Source organism: Podarcis pityusensis (assembly GCF_964106645.2).
Source record: "Podarcis pityusensis genome assembly, chromosome: 9".
NCBI lineage: Eukaryota > Metazoa > Chordata > Lepidosauria > Squamata > Lacertidae > Podarcis > Podarcis pityusensis.
In genome coordinates, this window is record NC_138034.1 from 75,384,505 (window position 1) to 75,407,873 (window position 23,369).

General features: G+C 48.5%; 2 protein-coding genes across 2 annotated transcripts; one reads left to right on the top strand and one right to left on the bottom strand.

Moving 5' to 3' along the window:
- The first annotated feature begins 1,309 nt into the window (after positions 1-1,309).
- LOC308485379 (C-type lectin domain family 4 member F-like) lies at positions 1,310-17,647 on the top strand. Its single transcript, XM_081021235.1, has 7 exons — positions 1,310-1,547; positions 5,005-5,112; positions 9,211-9,318; positions 10,389-10,487; positions 12,286-12,437; positions 13,694-13,806; positions 15,670-17,647. The coding sequence occupies exons 1-7, from the start codon at positions 1,499-1,501 to the stop codon at positions 15,806-15,808; spliced, it is 768 nt and encodes a 255-aa protein (XP_080877361.1). The 5' UTR covers positions 1,310-1,498; the 3' UTR covers positions 15,809-17,647.
- On the bottom strand, positions 17,228-22,917 carry AP5S1 (adaptor related protein complex 5 subunit sigma 1). Its single transcript, XM_081021273.1, has 3 exons — positions 22,821-22,917; positions 20,640-20,828; positions 17,228-18,920 (listed from the first exon to the last, which is right to left on the bottom strand). The coding sequence occupies exons 2-3, from the start codon at positions 20,810-20,812 to the stop codon at positions 18,494-18,496; spliced, it is 600 nt and encodes a 199-aa protein (XP_080877399.1). The 5' UTR covers positions 20,813-20,828; positions 22,821-22,917; the 3' UTR covers positions 17,228-18,493.
- Between the last annotated feature and the right edge of the window lie 452 nt (positions 22,918-23,369).

Genomic DNA, 23,369 nt, shown 5'->3' on the forward strand with positions numbered 1-23,369 from the left:
GTGAAGGTACCAGGAAACTCTTCATCAACTTTCTGACCCCAGCTGTGACCCTCCAACTTGTGTTCAGCTTGTGGTCCACCAAGACCCCTAGATCCTTTTCACACACACTGCTAGTAAGCCAGGTGTCCCTGAATGCTATTTCCAGCCTTGTGCCAAGTGAGCAGAGCAGGCAAGGGAAATCCCAGAATGATAATAATAATAATAATAATAATAATTATTATTATTATTATTATTATTATTATTATTATTTATACCCTGCCCATCTGGCTGGGTTTCCACAGCCACTCTGGGCAGCTTCCAACCGAATATTAAAAACAATACGGCAAAGTTGCAAAGTCACTGTGTTTTTAACCACAAAGCCCACAAGCCTCTCTCTGGCAGCATGACAGTTGTGAGTCGAGGACCCGCCATCCACTTGAGGATAAGAAAGACACAAGGACGCAGTATATTAGGTTAATGGGCTAAAAAAAGGCCACAACTTTATTGATTACAGCATGTGAGTGATATTGGCTTAGGCATTGGATAAAACAACAGAGCTTGACTCCATCCCCTCAGGAAGGGGTGAGTCTATCAAGGGTTAACCACCAGTAGAAGGAGCCTGTTGATGCAAATACAACAAGGGCGTTGGACAGGATCCACAAACCACCGGATTCCTTTAACGGAATACTCAAAAAGTGGGGGGGGGTAGGGGATGGCCACATCCTGCCCTCCAATACACAAACATATTCCAATGCCTAACCGCCAATACCCAAAAAGTTGTGACAATTTGCTACAAGGTAGGCGAAAAACCAGGACGCGGGTGGCACTGTGGGTTAAACCACAGAGCCTAGGTCTTGCCGATCAGAAGGTCGGCAGTTCAAATCCCCACGACGGGGTGAGCTCCTGTTGCTCGGTCCCTGCTCCTGCCAACCTAGCAGTTTGAAAACACGTCAAAGTGCAAGTAAATAAATAGGTACCGCTCCGGCGGGAAGGTAAACGGAGTTTCCGTGTGCTGCTCTGGTTCTCCAGAAGCGGCTTAGTCATGCTGGCCACATGACCCGGAAGCTGTACGCCGGCTCTCTCGGCCAGTAAAGAGAGATGAGCGCCGCAACCCCAGAGTCGGCCACGACTGGACCTAATGGTCAGTGGTCCCTTTACCTTTTAGACGAAAAACCAAGTGGCCAGTGCCAATTTGCCAGTTCCTACCAGGCCTCTTGGACAACCAAGGCGACCAACCGCAGGTCCATGGCAAGGTCAAAAACATAGCAATGAACTAAAGGGAGGGTGCGCGCGTGATCCAATGAAAACCAGCAGCAGAATGAGAGGGCAGTGCTGCCGTGGCCGCATTTGAGCAGCTAAACCCCGCCCCCAAGCCTCTGCCCGATTGGTTGGCTGCCAGGGGGCGTGGCAGCTGGGACAGCTGAGCAGAAGGCCGGAACGAAAGGCTTAATAGAAAGGTGTTTGTCTTAGAGGGAACAGCTAGAGAAGAACAGGCAAGGCTGGTGGCATCGAGAGAAGAATGGCGCAAGAGATCATCTATGCGAATACAACGAAGTTTGAAGTCGGTGGTAAGGGCACACTTTAATGACAGGCTCCCTTCCCTTTTAAGAAATGTCTCACATTTTGAATCGGGGCTTGGTCTGGGGGAGCAAAGGCATTACAGCAGCGGATTAGATAGTTTCATGGAGAAGAAGGCTATCAATGGCTTCTAACCACAATTGCATCCCCTCCAGCGTTTCTCCAGTGAAAATAAGGACATTCATTGCTATTTTTCTAAGGCAAACGGGGCTGGAACTCATGGCCACCTCTGTCATTCTCTTTGAATGGCAATGGTGCCCATCTGAGAGGTGCCGGAACTCAGTTCCAGCGAGTTCCAGCTGGGGGGGATCCTTGGGGACATCCTATTCCACGCCCTCCAACATTTCTCCGATGAAAATAGGGACGTCCTAGGGGACGCGGGTGGTGCTGTGGGTTAAACCACAGAGCCTAGGACTTGCCGGTCAGAAGGTTGGCGGTTCGAATCCCCACGATGGGATGAGCTCCCATTGCTCAATCCCTGCTCCTGCCAACCTAGTAGTTCGAAAGCACGTCAAAGTGCAAGTAGATAAATGGGTACCGCTCCAGCGGGAAGGTAAACGGCGTTTCCGTGTGCTGCTCTGGTTCGCCAGAAGTCATGCTGGCCACATGACCCAGAAGCTGTACGCCAGCTCCCTCGGCCAGTAAAGCGAGATGAGCGCCGCAACCCCAGAGTCGGCCACGACTGGACCTAATGGTCAGGGGTCCCTTTACCTTTTTTTAGGGAAAAGCAGGGCATTCTGGGATCAAATCAGAAATGTGGAAGGCTTCTGTAAATCTGACATGGTCCCTGGGAAATAGGGACACTTGGGGGTCTGCAATGGCTATGTTATCACTGCGCTCTGGGGTGCAGTAGTGCTTCTGAATAGCACCAGTTTTTGGGGAGTGTTGCTGTTGCACCCAGGTCCCTTTGGGGCATCGTGAGACCAGGATGAATGGGAGCCCTCTGGCCTGATCCAGCAGGAATTGTAATGCACCTTTGTCCAAAGTGAATATCGAAGTGGGGGATATTGGGGAGCAGGTCTGTCTGCTCCTCTTTGCCCCTTGCAGTGTTTGAAATTCCCCAGGCACCAGAATATCAGAAGACCCTGCTGGATCAGGCCATCCATCTGGTAAATTTGAGGGGAGTGGCTTTCCTTGTGGAGGACAATTGCCTACCTGAGCTATTGCTCTTACCTGTGGCAACGCAATCCTGAGAGCCAGTCCTGGGTCCGGTGATAGGAACGTAAGGAGTTGTAAGGTCAATTGCCAGTGCCCGATGCGAAGTCTGGTGCAAGGCATCTTTTGCAAGAATGGGCTTGTCAACATCCTGCTTCCTCTCTGCTTATCAGTGCCCCAGAGTCCACAGTGGCTTCCTGTTGTGTGAAGGTTGAATTTAATCCATAATATGGGGCTGGGGGTGAGGTGGGGGACCAAACACACACCTACGGTCCTCCTGTGGGATGCAGTTGCTGGACTCTCATCCTCCTCTGAAAAGATGGCCGGAAACGATGGGGTGGAACTCAACATCTGCAATAAAGCTCTTGTGAAACTGCAGAGCTTGCAGAGTTTCACAGATGAAAATAAATAAGCTCTTAAGAAACATCCCTCCCGCCTGATTCCCACACCAACTCGTGTACCCCACCCAAACCAGGCATCAGGCGAGACACACTGCAGAACACACCTGCAAATGGACTAGAGACAAAATGTAAAAAATAAGACATTTATATTATGTTATATTTTTGACATTTTTTGTCTTTGGGAAGTTCTATGTAATTGACTGCATAGTTGTGTGAGCTGTGTTTCTTTATCTCTCTGTATTCCTTTGCATTGTGTTTTGCAAAGGCACCAGAGCGGGTTTTTTTCTTTCTTTTTTAGTGGGGAATTTATTATTTGTTTCTATTCAAAAATATATACTTATAGACTGCCGATTTGCATAGCGTATGAACCTAAAAGCAGAATGAAGTGCAATCCCACAATGGACCAGAGCAACTCCATCTCAAACGCATCTCATAAGAGCACATAAGGAGAGCCCTGCAGGATCAGGCCCAAGGGGGGTCCCCCCCACCCTCAGCCTAGCATCCTGTCCTCACAGCAGTCAAGCAGCTGTCCGTGGGAAACATGCAAATAGGATCTGAGCCCAAGAACACTCTTCCCTCCTTTAACTTCTCATATTGTTTTGGGAAGTGTGAATCAGATGGGGGGGGGGTAAATTGCCTTTAAATGTGAACTAGAATCACAGTATCATAGAATTATGAGTGCCTGGAGGCAGTTGGAGGATGGATGGCGGCTAACAGATTGAGGTTGAACCCTGACAAGACAGAAGTACTGTTTCTGGGGGACAGGAGGTGGGCAGGTGTGGAGGACTCTCTGGTCCTGAATGGGGTAACTGTGCCCCTGAAGGACCAGGTGCGCAGCCTGGGAGCCATTTTGGACTCACAGCTGTCCATGGAGGTGCAGATCCATTCTGTGTCCAGGGCAGCTGTCTCCCAGCTCCATCTGGTACGCAGGATGAGACCCTCCCTGGCCACGGACTGTCTTGCCAGAGTGGTGCATGCTCTAGTTATCTCCCGCTTGGACTACTGCAATGTGCTCTATGTGGGGCTACCTTTGAAGGTGACCTGGAAACAGCAATTAATCCAGAATGCGGCAGCTAGACTGATGATGGGGAGCGGCTGCCGAGACCGGTCTTGAAAGACCTACATTGGCTCCCAGTACGTTTCCGGGCTGAATTCAAAGTTTTGGTGCTGACCTTTAAAGCCCGAAACAGCCTCAGTCCAGTATACCTGAAGGAGCATCTCCACCCCCATCGTTCTACCCGGACACTGAGGTCCAGCGCCGAGGACCTTCTGGCGGTTCCCTCATTGCGAGAAGCCAAGTTACAGGGAACCAGGCAGAGGGCCTTCTTGGTGGTGGCACCTGCCTTGTGGAACCCCCTCCCACCACATGTCAAAGAGAACAACAACTACCAGACTTTTAGAAGTCATCTGAAGGCAGCCCTGTTCAGGGAAGCTTTTAATGTTTGATGCATTACGGTATTTTAATATTTTGTTGGAAGCCGCCCAGAGTGGCTGGGGAAACCCAGCCAGATGGGCGGGGTATAAATAATAAATTATTATTATATTATTATTATTGTAGAGTTGGACCCTGAGAGTCGTCTAGTCCAACCTCCTGCAATGGAGGAATCTCAGCAAGACCATACATGGATTTCTCTCCCCGCCCCAATCCCTATTCTTCACTGGGGCACCACTCAGCCCCTCAGGTTTTTTTCCATCGAGTTTTATGTAAACTGCTTTGCTTGTTTTTAATGGTATGGTTCTAACCTGCCCTGCCTGAGACCTGCTGATGGAGGGCAGGTAAGAAACCTTACCTGCCTGAGGGGGTTGTAGTCCCCTGGAGCCTCACGTTTAAGAGAAAGCAGGGTGGGGGGATGAAATTTTAATCTTTCCCACCATCCTCTGCCTCCTTCAGCTTCTTCTCCATCTCGCAAGAGAGACATCTCCACCACCATCATCGTGACGCTCCTGACTCTGCTGCTGCTACTGCTGGCCACCTCCCTCATTGCAATGGCCCTTCTCTGTAAGTACAACTACACGTTTCCTACTTTGATCTCAATTACATCTGTCCAGGCCCCAATGGGTGGTGAGAGTGCCTCTGAGGACGTGCAGAACGACGCAACCATTTTGCTGCTTCGGGCGATCACACACATGCTTCCATTATGTAATAAAAAATTTAAGGTCTTTTAAATGTTCATAAATGTACCAACCAAGCACGTACATAGATGTGTGGACCACATGTCTGGAGCAGCACAGGAAGACCGCCCTGAAACTATTTTGACTCCCAAACTGACCAAATGTTTTCTCTGCAAGGAGGGAGGGGATCAGGGAACCTTCCCATTGTCTCAGGGATTGGGTAATCACCGTCTCAAAGGAATGGCCAGACTACCATCTGATAAGGTATTATCAGATAACCTGCCAGACAGGAGATAAACAACGCACTCAGATTTCTGTTGTAGACCGCCCTTTCTGTGATGTAGGTATGATATAATAATAAAATAATAATAATAATAATAATAATAATAATAATAATAATAATAATAATTTTTATTTATACCCCGCCCTCCCCAGCCAAGGCCAGGCTCAGAGCGGCTTACAAGCAATAATAAAAACAAATTGAATGATTACAACTTAAAAACAAAATTAAAAGACAACATTAAAATATGGAAACATTAAAATATTAAAATGTAGCCTCATCGCAGGAGGAGAAGGAAAGGAAAAAAGAAAGAAAGGGAGGGAGGGAATCAAATTGGCTCCAAGCCAAAGGCCAGGCGGAACAACTCTGTCTTACAGGCCCTGCGGAAAGAAATCAGATCCTGCAGGGCCCTGGTCTCATGAGACAGAGCGTTCCACCAGACCGGAGCCAGAGTTGAAAAGGCCCTGGCTCTGGTTGAAGCCAATCTAACTTCCTTAGGGCCCGGGACCACTAGGGTGTTGTTATTTATGGACCTTGAGGCTCTTCGTGGGGCATACCGGGAGAGGCGGTCCCGTAGGTACGAGGGTCCTAGGCCGTGAAGGGCTTTAAAGGTCAAAAGCAGCACCTTAAATCTGACCCTGTACTCCACCGGGAGCCAGTGCAGCTTGAAAAGCACTGGGTGAATCTGCTCCCATGGCAGAGACCCCGTGAGGAGCCTCGCTGCAGCATTCTGCACCCGCTGGAGTTTCTGGGTCAGCTTCAAGGGCAGCCCCGTGTAGAGCGAATTACAGTAGTCAAGCCTGGAGATGACCATCGCATGGATCACTGTGGCCAGGTCGGGGCGGGAAAGGTAAGGGACCAACTGCTTGATGCGGCGAAAGTGGAAAAATGTCGCCTTGGCTGTTGCTGTAACTTGCACCTCCATGGAAAGGGAGGTGTCAAGGATTACACCCAAACTCTTAACAGAAGGCAATGGCACTAATTGGGCCCCCGCAAGAGAAGGGAGTTGGTCCCTCATCCCCATGCCATCCCGACCCAGCCAGAGGACCTCTGTCTTCGAAGGATTTAGTTTCAATCGGCTCCCACGAAACCATCTAGCCACAGCTTCCAGGCATCTGGTCAGTGTGTTCGGGGCCGAGTCAGTGTGGCCATCCATCAGCAGATAGAGCTGAGTGTCATCAGCATACTGGTGACAGCCCAGCCCAAAGCTCCGGATAATCTGGGCAAGGGGGCACATAAAGATGTTAAAAAGCATCGGGGAGAGAATTGCGCCCTGCGGCACTCCACACACCAAGGAATGGCGCGACGACATTTCCCTCCCTAGTGCCACCCTCTGTCCCCGACCAGAGATAAAAGAGCACAGCCAGTTACGGGCTATGCCCTGTATCCCCACGTCTGTGAGGTGGTGGGTCCAGAAGATCATGATCGACCATGTCAAAGGCCGCTGACAAATCTAAAAGGATCAGCAGTCCTGACCCGCCTCGATCCAGTTGTCTACGGAGATCATCTGTGAGGGCAACCAGAGCCGTCTCGGTCCCAAAACCAGGACGGAAACCGGACTGAAATGGATGATATATCGGGAGGGTGGTCTTGAGCTACACCCCTTCTGTGATGTATAGATGATGTTTCTGGGGGTGGTCTTGGACTCCAGGGCGGGCAATTTAAAATGTCTATATAAAGGCAGGCACACCTTGGTTCGGGGTTCCTCTTCCTTTCCTGCGTGTGAGGGGAGCACCCTGTTGCAACAGTTCAATAAAGATCAGGCTTACGAACTGCTTTGCTTCTCAAAATAGTACTAATAGTACTAATAATAACAACAATAATAATAATAATAATTTATTTATACCCTGCTCATGTTCAAATATTGATGTTGATAGCCATGTTCAAATATATAAAAGGATGTCACATAGAGGAGGGAGAAAGGTTGTTTTCTGCTGCTCCGGAGAAGCGGACACGGAGCAATGGATCCAAACTACAAGAAAGAAGATTCCACCTAAACATGAAGAAGAACTTCCTGACAGTAAGAGCTGTTCGACAGTGGAATTTGCTGCCAAGGAGTGTGGTGGAGTCTCCTTCTTTGGAGGTCTTTAAGCAGAGGCTTGACAACCATATGTCAGGAGTGCTCTGATGGTGTTTCCTGCTTGGCAGGGGGTTGGACTCGATGGCCCTTGTGGTCTCTTCCAACTCTATGATTCTATGATTCTATGATTCTATCTGGCTGGGTTTCCCCAGCCACTCTGGGCAGCTTCCAACAAAATATTAAAATACAATAGTCTGTCAAACATTAAAAGCTTCCCTAAACAGGGCTGCCTTCAGATGTCTTCTAAAAGTCTGGTAGTTGTTATTCTCTTTGACATCTGATGGGAGGGCGTTCCACAGGGCGGGTGCCACCATCGAGAAGGCCCTCTGCCTGGCTCCCTGTAACTTGGCTTCTCGCAGTGAGGGAACCGCCAGAAGGCCCTCGGCACTGGACTTCAGTGTCCAGGCAGAAAGATGGAGGTGGAGACGCTCCTTCAGGTATACTGGGCCGAGGCCGTTTAGGGCTTTCTCTGGTTGGCCTCTGTTATTGTCTCCTACCGATGGAGAACCTACAAAGGACTCTATAAGGGCTCTTGTGTCCCCCGTAAGGGAATAAGGGCAGATTTTGTTTACGACAATTAAAAGCTAAATGCTGGTCACTGCCCACCCCTGAAAATAACCCCCAAAAATGAGAGAACCAGAGCAAAGGTGAGGTTTTTCCAAGTGGGAGGGAAATTAGCCTTGAAAAGCGATGGTGGGGAAGGAAGGGATTTGATCTGAATAGGGAAGAGTTGGCTGGCCTGCAGAAAATGCCACCGGCCCCATTGCCAGGAAGACCAGCAGAACAAAATCTTGGAAGGGCCAAAGTGCCATTGGTATTCAAGAGGCATGCTCAAGGATGGGCTGTAACATCCCAGAAGATACTGCAAGGCTCCCTAGATCAGGCAAAGGCCAACTCTGGCCCTCCAGGTGTTTGGGACTACAATTCCCATCATCCCTGATCACCGGTCCTGTTAGCTAGGGATGATGGGAATTGTAGTCCCAAACATCTGGAGGGCCAGAGTTTGCCTTTGCCTGATCCAGAAGTACATGGGAATTTGCAGGCGAACATGAATGATAGGTCCCTGCCCCGTGGAGCTTACAAAATCTAGAATTTGGCAGGGCAGGTAGGAGAGGCAAGGATACTCAAATGGATTGTGGGCCGACGCAGTTCCGTTTGTGCCTCCGCTGCAGTTGGGAGGAGAACAAAAAAAAGTTCCGACCCTGTTAAAAAGAAAAGGGGTAGCAGGGAGTTCTGAGCAAAACTACAAACTCTGAAATCTGTTCAGCATTTTCAGATTTTTGGATTTCCTACTTTGCACGCCCCCTTCACACTTCTTGCCTTCGCTGGCACTTTTATTTGGAAGTTAATCCTGCATGTCTGCCATGTCAGGGCAGATAAAAGAAAGTCCTTCTTCATGCAGCGCACAGATAACCTGTGGAACTCCCTGCCACAGGAAAGAGTGATGGCCACCAATTTGGATGTGTTTTAAAAAGGATTATTAGACAAGTAATTGTCTAATAATATTAGACAAACCACAAGAAGGGGGAGTGCTGCTCTTGTGTTCGAATCCTGGTTGTGGGTTCCCCACAGGTCGGCCATTGGCTCGATCCAGCATGCTCTTATGATGTTCATATGGTTTGTAGATTCCCAGAAGGAGAAGAAACTCCAGGAAATCGAAGGAGTGATGGAGAAGATCAGAACCTCCCTGTTTCTCAGCAATATCTCTCTTTCACCAGCGGAAGCATCTGAGAGTAAGTTGCAAAACCCAGAAATGAGGACAATCCTCAGAGTATGTGAGGATGGGAAGGGTTCCTATTTTTAATCGTTTCCCTTCCTTTCCTCCAGATGATTTGTGCCCTTCGTCATTTAATTTGCATAATGAAAAGTGTTTGTCCTCACAGCCAAGCTAGGAAAGTACAGTAGGTTATTGTTGTGCCCATTTTACAGTTGGGAAACTGAGGCTGTGATAATAGGCCACACAATGCGTCTATGGCATAAGAAGTGGATCTTGCAGGATCAGGCCAATGGCCCACCTAGTCCAGCATCCTCTTCTCACAGTGGCCAACCAATGCCCCTATGGGAAAGCAGCAAGCAGGATCCGACCACAAGAGAAACACTCTCCTCTCCTGTAGTTTCCAGCAACTGGCAGATTTTAAATACCTCCTTCAGGGATAAGGAACACCTGTTTCTCTGATTAGAGTACCCTGTGCCTTTAAACAGAAAGCCAACAGGTGCAGCTGCCCCAATCACTGCATCTCAGTGATTTTCTTAGCCAGAGAGAAGTTTATGGAAACGTTACTTTTTGTTAGAATTCCTGCTCCGTGATTGCAGTTATGGGATTGTTGTCTTTCACATGGCGATGTATGTTTTGACTCCACCAAGTGGGAAGCGACGGAGAAAGGATGTTTGTGTTATTGTGTTCCATTAAATGGGGACTGTTGTCCTTTGTTCTTTTTCTCTTTGCTGTCTGATGCTAGAGAGAGAGGGAGCCATGTTGCAGTGCTCCGTGTGTGTTGATATGTAAATAAAGTAGATTAGCCAAAATGCTGAGTTGCTGAGGTCTGTTACGCATGCTGCACAAACTCTGTGGATCCCTAAGTGTGCTGGTATCTGTTCGCATCGGTCGCTGTGGTGTTCAGGCTGAAGAAAGCTTTGAAGCTCCTGAACGATCGACCAGGAGGGAGAGAACATGCCAGTGAGGGATGTGACTCTGCCAGGGTCCTACTCCGAGTGTAGGACGAGCTCCTGACACTTTTCTCCTGGTCTCCTATTTCACAAAGCTCACTTTGGTCTGACACTACACCAAACTCTGCCCTTCCAGGTGTTCAGCTGCTCCAAAACATCTCTGAGGCTTTCTACAAGATCCAAACCCACCTGGGGAACGTCAGTGCGTCAAAAACCGCTATCCAGAATCGTCACAGTAAGTAGGGGTCAAAATCAGTGACGAAGACCTCTTCCAATCCCACCTTTCCTTCAAGGGGAGTCAGCATCCCAAACCATCTCCGGTTCTGGACATAAGCGGTGCCAACTTCTTAAACGCCTACTGCTCCTGTAATTGAAACATATTAGGAGGTGGCAATGTTGGTCCTTATTCAATTAAAGGACTTTGCCACCTGATTTCTGCATATCACGATCCAGTTAAAGTTGCAGGGGCAAAACCAAGTCCCCACCCCAACTTGAGTTATGGCGATCCTCCTGGCCAGACCTGGGGCAACCACCTCCCGAGGGAGTCTGTTCCTCTGTTGAACAGCTCTTAACATCAGAAAGTTCTTTCTGATGTTTAGTCAGAATCTCCTTCTTGTAACCAGTACATTTCCGAGCACAATTCAAAGTGTTGGCGGTGACCTTTAAAGCCCTAAATGGCCTCGGTTCAGTATACCTGAAGGAGCGTCTCCACCCCCATCGTTCTGCCCGGACACTGAGGTCCAGCTCCGAGGGCCTTCTGTTGGTTCCCTCGCTGGGAACCAGACAGAGGGAACCAGACAGAGGGAACCAGACAGAGGGCCTTCTCGGTAGTGGCGCCCGCCCTGTGGAACGTCCTCCCATCAGATGTCAAGGAAATAAGCAGCTATCTTATCTTTAAAAGCCATCAAAGTGCAAGTAGATAAATAGGTACCGCTCTGGCGGGAAGGTAAACGGCGTTTCCATGCGCTGCTCTGGTTCTGCTAGTAAGCCAGGTGTCCCTGAATGCTGCTTCCAGCCCTGTGCCAAGTGAGCAGAGCTGGCAAGGGAAATCCCAGAATAATAATAAGAATAAGAATAATAAGAATAAGAATAATAATTTATACCCTGCCCATCTGGCTGGGTTTCCACAGCCACTCTGGGCGGCTTCCAACCGAATATTAAAAACAATACGGCAAAGTTGCAAACTCACTGTGTTTTTAACCACAAAGCCCACAAGCCTCTCTCTGGCAGCATGACAGTTGTGAGTCGAGGACCCGCCATCCACTTGAGGATAAGAAAGACACAAGGACGCAGTATATTAGGTTAATGGGCTAAAAAAAGGCCACAACTTTATTGATTACAGCATGTGAGTGATATTGGCTTAGGCATTGGATAAAACAACAGAGCTTGACTCCATCCCCTCAGGAAGGGGTGAGTCTATCAAGGGTTAACCACCAGTAGAAGGAGCCTGTTGATGCAAATACAACAAGGGCGTTGGACAGGATCCACAAACCACTGGATTCCTTTAACGGAATACCCAAAAAGTGGGGGGGTAGGGGATGGCCACATGACCCGGAAGCTGTACGCCGGCTCCCTCGGCCAGTAAAGCGAGATGAGCGCCGCAACCCCAGAGTCGGCCACGACTGGACCTAATGATCAGGGGTCCCTTTACCCTTTACCTTTAAGGTATGTATGTTCAAATATTTCTCACTGTCCGATTTCCGTGACCATTCACCGAACTTTCCGGTCACACCTTGTACATGTAATGAACAAGTAAGAATGTTCAAGAACTGTGGTTTTTCACGCCTCTGCATGACAAGCTCCTTCTTGAACTGAATGGGGGGCGGGAGTTGGCTATAAATGCAATACATAAATAATATTTATGCACACACACCATGCTTGAGCCCCCATCCCTTCTCTAGCACACATCCATTCCCTTTTTTGAGACACTCATGCTACATCCTCGAACAGACGATGCTCAGATCCAACCCCTCCAATCAGCCTTTCCTGCAGTTCAGGGTTCCTGAGACCCACTCCCCTTTTTTCTCCCAAAGGGGAACTCCTGGCGTTCCTCTCCGCAGGCTGGAAGTTTTACAACGGCAGCGTCTATTTCCTTTCCCAAAAGGCAAAGCCCTGGCAGGAAGCTGAGGACACCTGTAGAGCCCAGGGGACACACCTGGTCTCCATCACGTCAAAGGAAGAGATGGTGAGCACACACACAGGGCCGTCTTACCCATAGGCGCTAGGGGTGCGGGGTGTTAGTTTCTGTTTGCCACTGAGCAGCTGCTTAGAGTCAAAGGCTCTGTTTACATTCCAGAGACCTTCCAGGCTGTTGGAAGTCTCATGGAGGCAGCAGACGGATGTGATGTTTACTGATTTCCTGTTCCTTTGTTCCAGTTGCTCTCTGCTTTCATAGAGGGAGGGTGTATTTTTCTTTGCTGTCTGTGTAGTAAGAAATAAAGCATAGCGATGTAGCTATAAATCACTTCCCTGTGCTGGAAACTCTGCTGAACGGGAATGTGCCTGAGGCCTCATCAAAGGCTCAGGTCGTTAATTATTTGTCGGAGGTGATTCCGAAGGACTCGGCCGGAGGAAGATGAGCTTTATCAGCTTGGCCGAGCGGAGATGCTGACACGGGGCACCTGGGCGCCAGGCTGAGTCCAGGGTCCGAGAGTTGAGTCCAGGGAAGAGCCCGTCTGTCGGTCAGAGCGCTACAGTGGGCTCTTCTGCTGCGGGCGGCTCTGCGCTGCGAGTTCAGGGACAACCAAGCCAGCAAGACGCTGAGGCGGCCGGCTGGCTCCACCCTCCTGCGCACCTGGGACTGGGCAACCTGGGGGAGGCGCCAAACGGATCTCTGCACCCCGGAGCCACATATGCTTAAGACAGCCCTGCGCACACACTTCAAAACACCTGGATTTACCTGCTCAGCTAACAAAAACACCAACACCTGGGCTGGCCCGAAACATTTTCCTGGCCCAAGCAGCCGCCTTAAGACTGCGCTGCCACCTTCTTTGCTGGCCTCTGCTTCTGCACTTTTGCCAGCAACTTAGCCTGCCACTATTACCAGGCCAGTCCCCTTCCTGGGAAAAGCAGCTGCTGCTGCTCTCTGCGCATCAAGCAGCTGCTAGAGACACAAGGGTTTGTTTTCTTGGTCAGTTGGCATTTCTAGAGTTGAGGGTCCTTTGCACAGAAGGGGTTAGGCACAACTCGCTGATTCCTAAAGTCCCAGCCTACCTCTGGGAACTGGGTGGGGCTTACTTCTGAGTAAATGTGCACAGGATCAAGCTGCCCACCTGCAAATCTAAAGGCCATTTGCTGCTGAGCCAGGATTTGAGAATGGTATCCTGTCCCTGAGCCTAGTTCTCTCTCTCTCTCTCTCTCTCTCTCTCTCTCTCTCTCTCTCTCTCTCTTTCTCTCTCTCTCTGCAACCCTGGATCACTGTGGTTTGAAACTGTTTTGCAGGAATACCTTGTCAGGGAAGCCAGAAATCAGCACTTTTGGATCGGACTCTCTGACCAAAATACAGAAGGCGTTTGGACCTGGGTGGACGGCACAAAGTACAACAAAAAGCTTAGGTGGGTCTGATCAGCTCTTTAAAAAAGAAGAAAACACAGTCTGTGGCTTTCTGTATTCTTTCACTTCAGGTGCCCCTACAAAACAGACTTTTTCATATAGTCCTCGCCTCCGTCCCAGGAGACCCCTGGAAAAGTGCTACTCTGTGATTTCCTAAAACAAACCAAAATCAGGAAAGATAATCCCTGACCAATAGGGATCTTTGAGTAATAGGGACCCTGACTAATAGGAACACATCATGCTCCTTCTTCTGGGATAGTTTGACCACCTTTGGTCACACTCAGCTCTCACCTGTGGCTCCTAGAATGTGTTAGCATGCGACAGCGGACACACCCCAGGAATGGCTTTGACTGGCCGGCTAAACAAGGAGAGGGGAGCTGATGGGTCTCAAGCCCTCAGTGAGTTAGGGACTTCTCCTGCATGCAAAGCCAGGCGCTGGGAATTGAGTGGATGAGACTAATAGTGGGTCCAATGGTCAAGAAAGCAGTTTCTGCACATGCTGTAGAGCATGGGTAGGCAAACTAAGGCCCGGGGGGCAGATCCGGCCTAATCGCTTTCTAAATCCAGCCCGCGGACGGTTCGGGAATCAGCGTGTTTTTACATGAGTAGAATGTGTCCTTTTATTTAAAATGCATCTCTGGGTTATTTGTGGGGCATAGGAATTCGTTCATATTTTTTCCTCCAAATATAGTCCGGCCCCCCACAAGGTCTGAGGAGCAGTGGACCGGCCCCCTGCTGAAAAAGTTTGCTGACCCCTGCTGTAGAGGGAAGAGAGGGGCAGGTGGGGCTCATCCACCTGGGAAGGCAGCCCATCTAAGAGAAGGAAAACTCTGATTCTAAACTTCTGGTGCCTTGCGGGACATGTTCCAGAGAAGAAAAGGCCAAGGAGTAAACTCTACACAAATCTGAAGTGGAGTCCCTAAGACGGTTGGCTGGCACCTTGCACGCCTTCTTCCAGCAAATGCTACAGCCAAGCATTTGCCAAAAATATTGCTCTGCTTTCCTTTGGACCCCATCAGCGAGGCTGAGAGAGGGGTCTTGTCGTCTGGGCAGCCCAGGACATCCAGGCTTGCATCCTGGGGGGGTCACTGTGGCACTGCTAACGTAGCAGTTTGACTTCACCCGCAGAGGTGCACTCCGTTGTCTCTCAAGACAGACGGAGGCCAACAAGGGATCTGTTGCACTGCATGCATAAAGGTAAAGGGAGCCCTGACCGTTAGGTCCAGTCGCGGACGACTCTGGGGTTGCGGCGCTCATCTCACTTTACTGGCCGAGGGAGCCGGCATACAGCTTCCAGGTCATGTGGCCAGCATGACTAAGCCGCTTCTGGTGAACCAGAGCAGTGCACGGACACACTGTTTACCTTCCCGCCGGAGCGGTACCTATTTATCTACTTGCACTTTGATGTGCTTTCGAACTGCTAGGTTGGCAGGAGCAGGGACCAAGCAACGGGAGCTCACCCCATCGCGGGGATTCGAACCGCCGACCTTCTGATCGGCAACTCCTAGGTGTTGGAGGGGGATTTCCAGCTGGTGGCAGAGGACAGAGTGACTCCAGGAGACATAGGTGTAAAAACCCAAACTAAAACGAAGACTTTATTACTAAACAATAAACACAAACTCTGGTGGGTGTTATTCCTGCAGGCAGGCTACAAAACTCAGCTTTTTTCCTTTATAGCAACGGCCAGCTGCAGCCAATTAACCCCAGAAACTTCTTAAAGGTATACACACATGTTTCTGTGCCGAATGTCCTCTAACACTAGGCTCTGTGGTTTAACCAAAAGCGCCACCCGCGTCCCTAAGATATATATATATATTTTAAAGCATGCCAGCTATATAATCACAGCCTCTCGCCTTCTTTTCCAGTTTCTGGGGACAAGGACAACCAGACAACTGGCATGGAGCACCACAACATGAGGAAGACTGTGTTCACTTCACAACGCACTGGAACGACGTCAGCTGCACATACAACTATAAATGGTTCTGTAAGAAGGTCTTCTCCTGAGCAGATGCCCCGCTGCCTTTCCAGGACAGGACTAAGGGGCCACCGAACCCAGTGTTCTGGATCCAGCAGAGGACAGCCAAAGGTCTCCAGAAGCTCATAAGCAGCTGTCACTCCAGGAGAGGCCTAGCCCCATGACTGCCGGATTTTCTTAATCGATGGGAACACTGCAGGAAAACCCTCCACCCTCTTCCTTTTCCCCAATCCGCATGTCAGAATTTTAAAGGCCTGGAAGAGGCAAGGCTGCCTTGATGGACTTTTGCCAGACGGAAAAAGCAGGTTGAGCAATCAATTTGAGAGTTGCCTTTGTACCAAAGTCCCAAACTTTTAGTGCCCACTGAGCCCCCTACCCCATAAAAAGGATTATTCAGAAGAGCACTTTGCACAGCCCACTAAGGAAGACAATAACGCAACAGAATTCAATACAGCGACAATTTATCCGAAACCCAAATAAAGCTATTTAGTTTGATTAATTCAACAAACTTGATCCAGGGAGACCACCTTTGCAAAGTCTGATTTATGGCTCCCGCACCCACCTGCTACCTTATTGCCCCCCTAAACGGCCTCGGTCCTGTACACCTGAAGGAGCGTCTCCACCTCCATTGTTCAGCCCGGACACTGAGGTCCAGCTCCAAGGGCCTTCTGGCGGTTCCCTCCCTGCGAGAAGCCAAGTTACAGGGAACCAGGCAGAGGGCCTTGTCGGTGGTGGCACCTGCCCTGTGGAACACCCTCCCTTCAGATGTGAAGGAAATAAGTAGCTATCTTATCTTTAAAAGACATCTGAAGGCAGCTCTGTTTAGGGAAGTTTTTAATATTTAATCCTGTATTGTTTTTAACACTCAATTGGAAGCCGCCCAGAGTGGCTGGGGAAACTCAGCCAGATAAACGGGGTATAAATAATAAATTATATTATTATTATTATTATTATTATTATTATTATTATTATTAGATAACCCCTCCTGCCCAGGGGGGCGGTGCCAACCACTTTGCAAACCACCAGTCTAGTTTCTTCTCACACGCATGGCCACCTGTCCAGGATGCTTTAGCTGAGGTTCCTGCATGGCAGGGGGTTGGACTAGATGACCCTTGCTGGGGTCCCAATTCTACGATTCTACTTCTCTGTCCTCCACGCAGGCAACCAAGCTGCATGATCAGAGCTCAAGGACCAATTGCAGCCAGGCAAAATCCCTCAAGGAGGCACGAAGAAGGGCTGGAGATGGGTGTGGCAGAGTCTCGAGGGCCAGGCAGAAAGGCTTGGAGGGCCGCATTTCTGATGGTTCTCCATCCCTGATTTATGCCGTATGCTTTGAACACTGAAAAACCACAGCTATGTTTTCTTATTCGAGGCAATTGCAACAGCAATTCTCCTAACAATTTCACCAGTCAGGGCCTGTTTCAAAGGAGGGGAAATCAGAACTCGAGTTTTGTCATATAATCTTTTATTGGACTGGGAATTGATGGAGGAAGAAGTGAAAGAAACGATGATTAAATGGTCTCAGGATCTCGGACATGCTATCCATCTAGAGCAATGGGAGAAACTCTGGCAAGAGGATATACGATTTACTGCCTCATATACAATTAAAGAAAATTTTGTCAAAATGTTCTATAGGTGGTACTTAACGCCAGTTAAGTTGGCAAAGATATATAAATTGAAATCCAACCTCTGTTGGAGAAGTGGTCGAGAAATAGGAAAAACAATACATATGTGGTGGAGGTGTGAGGAAATTAAGAAATTTTGGATAGTAGTACATGAAGAACTAAAGAAGATGTTGAAAATATCAATAACAAAGAAACCAGAGACATATCTCCTTGGATTGATAGATGAAGAGTTACTACCGGGGGGGGGAAGAATTTATCTATATGCAAGTACAGCTGCTAGAATAGTGATCGCTGCTAGTGGAAGTCACAAACTCAACCCACAAAGGAGGAATGGATTTATAAACTAAATGAATATTTAATTGTGGCAAAATTAACTGCTATAATAAGAAATCAATCTAATCAAAAATTTAAAAAGGAGTGGAAATGTTTTGATTAATATATGGCAAAATATTGCTCAAAAAAAGATATGCTAATATGTGTAGATTAAAATGTGAAGTACTGGATGGAAGAAAAATTAGTAAGGAAAGATAATAAGAATATGTAGATGATTTGAGAAGGTTGTAGAATGCAAAGATTATTGTAAATTGTATAATGTGGAGGAAATCGAGTGGGGGGACGGAGGGAAGAGGGAGGAAGGAGAAAAGAATAATATGATGGATTGAGGAAATAGAAATGTAATGGGGAGGAATTGGTGTTGGTTTTGGTACATCTGTATTGTAATGTAATATGTGAAAACCAATTTTAAAAAAAGAAAAGGGGGGGAAAGAACTCGAGTTTTTTGGCAGAGAAGCGGTAATAAGTCTCTGAAGCCCCATCTCCTCCTCCTCCTCCTGTTTCTTCTCCATCATGCAGTGTGCCGTGTGACGTTGCTGTCGCACAGAGCACATTTCACCCACCTGCAGCCCCTCTGGGTGCTTGGGACTACAAATCCCATCGCCCAGTGCTGGCTGTGGACGATGGGAATTGTAGTCCCAAGCACTCGGAGGGGCTGCAGGCAGGTCCAGGCTGGCATACGCAGCATGCAGCAAACCAGCTGACCCGTCCACAGCTGCCCACGGCCGTTCAAGCCTCCATCCCTTTGGAGATCCTTCATTTGCAAAGCGCCACACTCGCCTCTCTCTCCAGGCCCAGCACAAACTGGTCGTTCAGGAAGAGCAGCTGCCCGTGCGGCAGGAACTTGTGGAGAAGGACCTCTGTCCTGTCGGCCTTGAGGACGACGTCGCTCCCTGAGCTCAGCAGCTTGAGGTGGTCGACGAGGGTCTTGGCAAGGTGCTTCAAGGTGCTCTCGGCCAGCAGCAGGTTCTCGTGGGGGCCGCAGACCAGAGCAAAGCCCAGGCACTGGATGCCCAGCCACAGAACGGTCTTGTCCTCAGAAAAGGGGTCCCCCGTGGGGAGGCGGAAGACCCCCGACGGGGCATCCTGGAGAGAAACGGGTTCGTCAGGGAGCTGGGCTAGGTGCTCGGACTGAGGCTTCCCGGAGGCTTGCTGGTGGAGTTTGCAGGCTGACTCCACTTGCCTGCGAATAGAGAGGATGCAGAGTTTTGAAGTTTATCGGAGGGAGCTTTCCTTCCATGAAAGAGCTTGCGGGGAGAGAGAGAGAGACGCAGAAAAGTGGTGTGCATAAAAAGAGCAGCGCTGGATCAGGCCAATGGCCCACTTGTCCAGCATCCTGTTCTCACAGTGGCTGACCTGTGGGAAACCAACAAACCACTATAGTGGTACCTTGGTTCTCAAACTTAATCCGTTCCAGAAGTCCGTTCCAAAACCAAAGCGTTCCAAAGCCAAGGCGCGCTTTCCCATGGAAAGTAATGCAAAACAGATTAATGCGTTCCAGACTTATAAAAGAACCCCTAAAACAGCAACTTAACATGAATTTTACTATCTAATGAGACCATAAACTGAAAGGAATAATCAATGTACTGTAGTATAAAATAAATAAGACAGTATTATAGATGATAAACATTTTTAAAAAAATATTTCCTGCACTGATGATAGTCATTGTTTGGATGGGGGGCTTTTATCCATTTCCACAGTCACACAATCAATCAGTCTCAATCAATCAGTAGCTGAACTGGGTTCCACACAATCACAAAAACAAATGAACCGAAAAAGCCTCAAAAACAAAAGCGCAAAATAAATAACAAAAACAAAAACGCCAGACTTGATCCGTTCCGGAAGTCCGTTTGACTTCCAAAATTTTCGAAAACCAAGGTGCAGCTTCTGATTGGTGCAGACGCATCGGAAACAATAGCCGACAGCCGCGTCGAACGTTCGGCTTCCGAAAAACGTTAAAAAACTGGAACGCTTACTTCTGGGTTTTCAGAGTTTAGGAACCAAGGCGTTTGAGAACCAAGGCACCACTGTAGATGGTGGGGTGGGAGAACTGCGGTAGGGATTCACAGCTCTTCAACCAATGCGCCCCTTTGGTTCCAGACAGTGCATATGTAGATGAGTCTTTTTTATTATTATTCTTGACTTAAGAAAATTATACAGACAGCAAAACAAAGACGTCTACGTTAACGTTGCCTTCTACCAATAGGAAATAATAATAACTATTACAATAATGAAAATACTAGAAATACATTTACTTCCCCTTTTGAACTTCTATTCTGGTTACAATATATTACTATTCTATAAGAATCTGTTATATCCTTTGCTGTCCCATATATTATTTTATTTCCCAAATTCAACCTAACCCTCCCCTCCTCCCCACTGCTTCCCTTCACCTGTGTGAGATCTTCCCAACACAATATTTTTTCTAGTTGCTTTAACAAAACAAAATAGCATGAAAACTGATAAATTAGAATTACTTCTTTTGTCCTTACACGCTTAACAATTGCCTATTAAGAGTTTTGCTTTAACACCATATTTCTTCATGTATTCACCTACGCATTCCATTCTGTATAGAATTTTTGGTTGGAGCAGCCCCTGATTGGAGCAGTACCTTTTTTGTTTTCCAATATTTTGCCATATGTATTCTTGCGGCTGCGGTTATATACAAAAATATATTCCTTCATGTGTAGACGAGTCTTAAAAGCCCGGGACACAAATTTTCATGGCCCTGTAGCGACTATGGTGGCTCATTCACCAGAAGTGGCGTATTTAACATTAATTCTGGAAGTTTATATTCCGTTCTGACCAAACTAAGGCTCCTGGTGTACATTTTCCCCTAGGAGGCTGAGTTAGGTCAGAATCACATACACACTTCCAGAGCACAGCACGAGAGTTGCGTTACCTGGCGACGGCCAGGATCTGCTCCTTCTTGCGCAGCCGCTCCTTCTCGCGATCCTGGGAACCAGCATCTTCCAACCCTTCAGGGCCGAAGACCCTGGAATAGAGCACTCGGCAGCAGCCGGCCTCTTCCCCGGGTCGGCAGCGTAACGTCTGGATGAAGAAGGCGTGGACCATGGCGGGAGGCTGGGCGCTGCGCAGGGCGGGAGAGAACATGGGATAGCTCAGTCGGTAGAGCAGAAGACTCTTTTTCCAATAAATTTTTATTATTTTCTTTACATATGCTTTCTTACTAATACAGTAAAAGACGCCTGCTTCTTCGGAGAAAAGCAATGACAAACCTAGACAGCATCTTAAAAAGCAGAGACATCACCTTGCCAACAAAGGTCCATATAGTTAAAGCTATGGTTTTCCCAGTAGTGGTGTATGGAAGTGAGAGCTGGACCATAAAGAAGGCTGATCGTTGAAGAATTGATGCTTTTGAATTATGGTGCTGGAGGAGACTCTTGAGAGTCCCATGGACTGCAAGAAGATCAAACCTCTCCATTCTGAAGGAAATCAGCCCTGAGTGCTCACTGGAAGGACAGATCGTGAAGCTGAGGCTCCAATACTTTGGCCACCTCATGAGAAGAGAAGACTCCCTGTAAAAGACCCTGATGCTGGGAAAGATGGAGGGCACAAGGAGAAGGGGACGACGGAGGATGAGATGGTGGGACAGTGTTCTCGAAGCTACCAGCATGAGTTTGACCAAACTGCGGGAGGCAGTGGAAGACAGGAGTGCCTGGCGTGCTCTGGGCCATGGGGTCAGGAAGAGTCGGACACGACTAAACGACTCAACAACAACCACCATGCATTCTTCAACATATAGACTTTTTTGCTCTGCCGAGTTCGTGACTTCCCTCCCTCCCTTCAGTTGATATCCTTTATCAGGTCCATTCGCATATTTTACAATTTCACATCTTATCTATTTTACGTTGTAGGAGTTACTTCAATCCTGCTAGTGTTTTTAAATTTTTACAACTGTCCTTCCAATATTCGACAAATTTACTCCAATTGTCCTGGAATCTCTGATCGTCCTGATCCCGAATCCTTCCGGTCAGTTTGGCTAGCTCTGCATAGTCTCTCATTTTCGACTGCCACTCCGCAATAGTAGGAACTTCTTGTGATTTCCAATTTGGGGCCAGCAAAGTCTTTGCCGCATCTGTGGCATACATCAATAACCTCTGATCTTTTATCTTGATCGCCTTTCCCATCAGACCGAGCAAAAAAGCCTCTGGCTTTTGGGGAAAGGTATATTTTAATATTTTCTTAAGTTCATTATAAATCGACTCCCAAAATTTCTTCACTTTATCACACGTCCACCACATATGATAATATTCCCCATCCTCCTCTTCACACTTCCAACATTTTTTATCCCTCGTCCTATACATTTTTGCCAACTTTGTCGGCGTCAAATGCCATCTATAGATCATTTTCATTAAATTTTCTTTCAGAGCCGTACATGCTGTAAATTTCACAATTCCACAATTTTATCCATGCATCCAATTCAATGTTATGCCCAAAAGCTACAGCCCATTTTATCATAGCTTCTTTCACTTCCTCATCTTTCGTAAACCACTCTAACAGCAAATCAGACATTCTGGATAGTGTTCTACCTCTGCTTTCTATCAATTCAATTTTGGGTGAAGAAGGCGTGGACCATGGCGGGAGGCTGGGCGCAGCACAGGGCGGGAGAGAAAACAGGAAAGCTCAGTCGGTGGAACTCTTAATCTCTGGGTTGTGGGTTCGAGTCCCACGTTGGGGGAAAAGTTTTCTGCATGGCAGGGGGTTGGACTAGATGACCCTCAGGCTCCTCCCAACTCTGTGATTCCAGTCACAGCCCTATGCTCCATGAATTTGCTTCTGAACTAGGACGTTTCTTGCAGCAACCATGCCTAAATATCCACTGACAGGCACCTTTTCCTCTCCAGGTTCAGAGGCAGAGACTGGGTGGGAATTCCTTAGCTGAGATCCCTTCACTGCAGAACTAGATCTGATCCCCACAGAAGCAACACTGAGAAATGGGAGACGCAGGGACTGACCCCGCTCCCACCCAGCTCTAACCACTGAGCAGCACTGCCTCTCCTGCAAAGAGCCGCCCGCGGACCCTTCTGCCACTGGAGCATTGCCAGCCCCCCCCCCTCACCCGTCTTCCCGGCGGCAGCGGCCAGAGGCTCCCGGACCCTCCGAGAAGCGAAGGCGAAGCTGCAAAACAGCTGCTTCTAAGGGGAGGGATCGGGAAAACTACATTTCCCAGCATGCCGCGCGGGTTAAAAGTCGGCTCAGCTGCCCGCCGGAACATTCCGCAATGCACTCTGGGAGATGTAGTTTCGTGGCGCAAAGCTGGCCTCCCGGCCTGACTGCCGCTTCCTTTCGCCCCATGCGCATGCGTCTGCCTGTAATTCTTACTATGATTGGCTAAAGGAGGCGCGGCTTCACAATTTCCGGGTTCATAGAGCGGTGGGCGTCTCCCAAGTGCGAGTGGCAGGCACTCGGCCAATAGGAGGAAAGGGAAGGCTTAAGAGCCGGGAGGCGGGGAAAGTCTCCCAAAGGGAGCAGGCGCTGATTGGGCCGCGGTTCTGATAGACAAGGCTGCGCCCTCCAACGATTGGCTAGTCCTGCAGAATGCAAAACTAGGCTGGATTTTGGAGCGCTCTGCCCCTTTGATGGGTTTGAGCCCTTTGATCAGGCATAG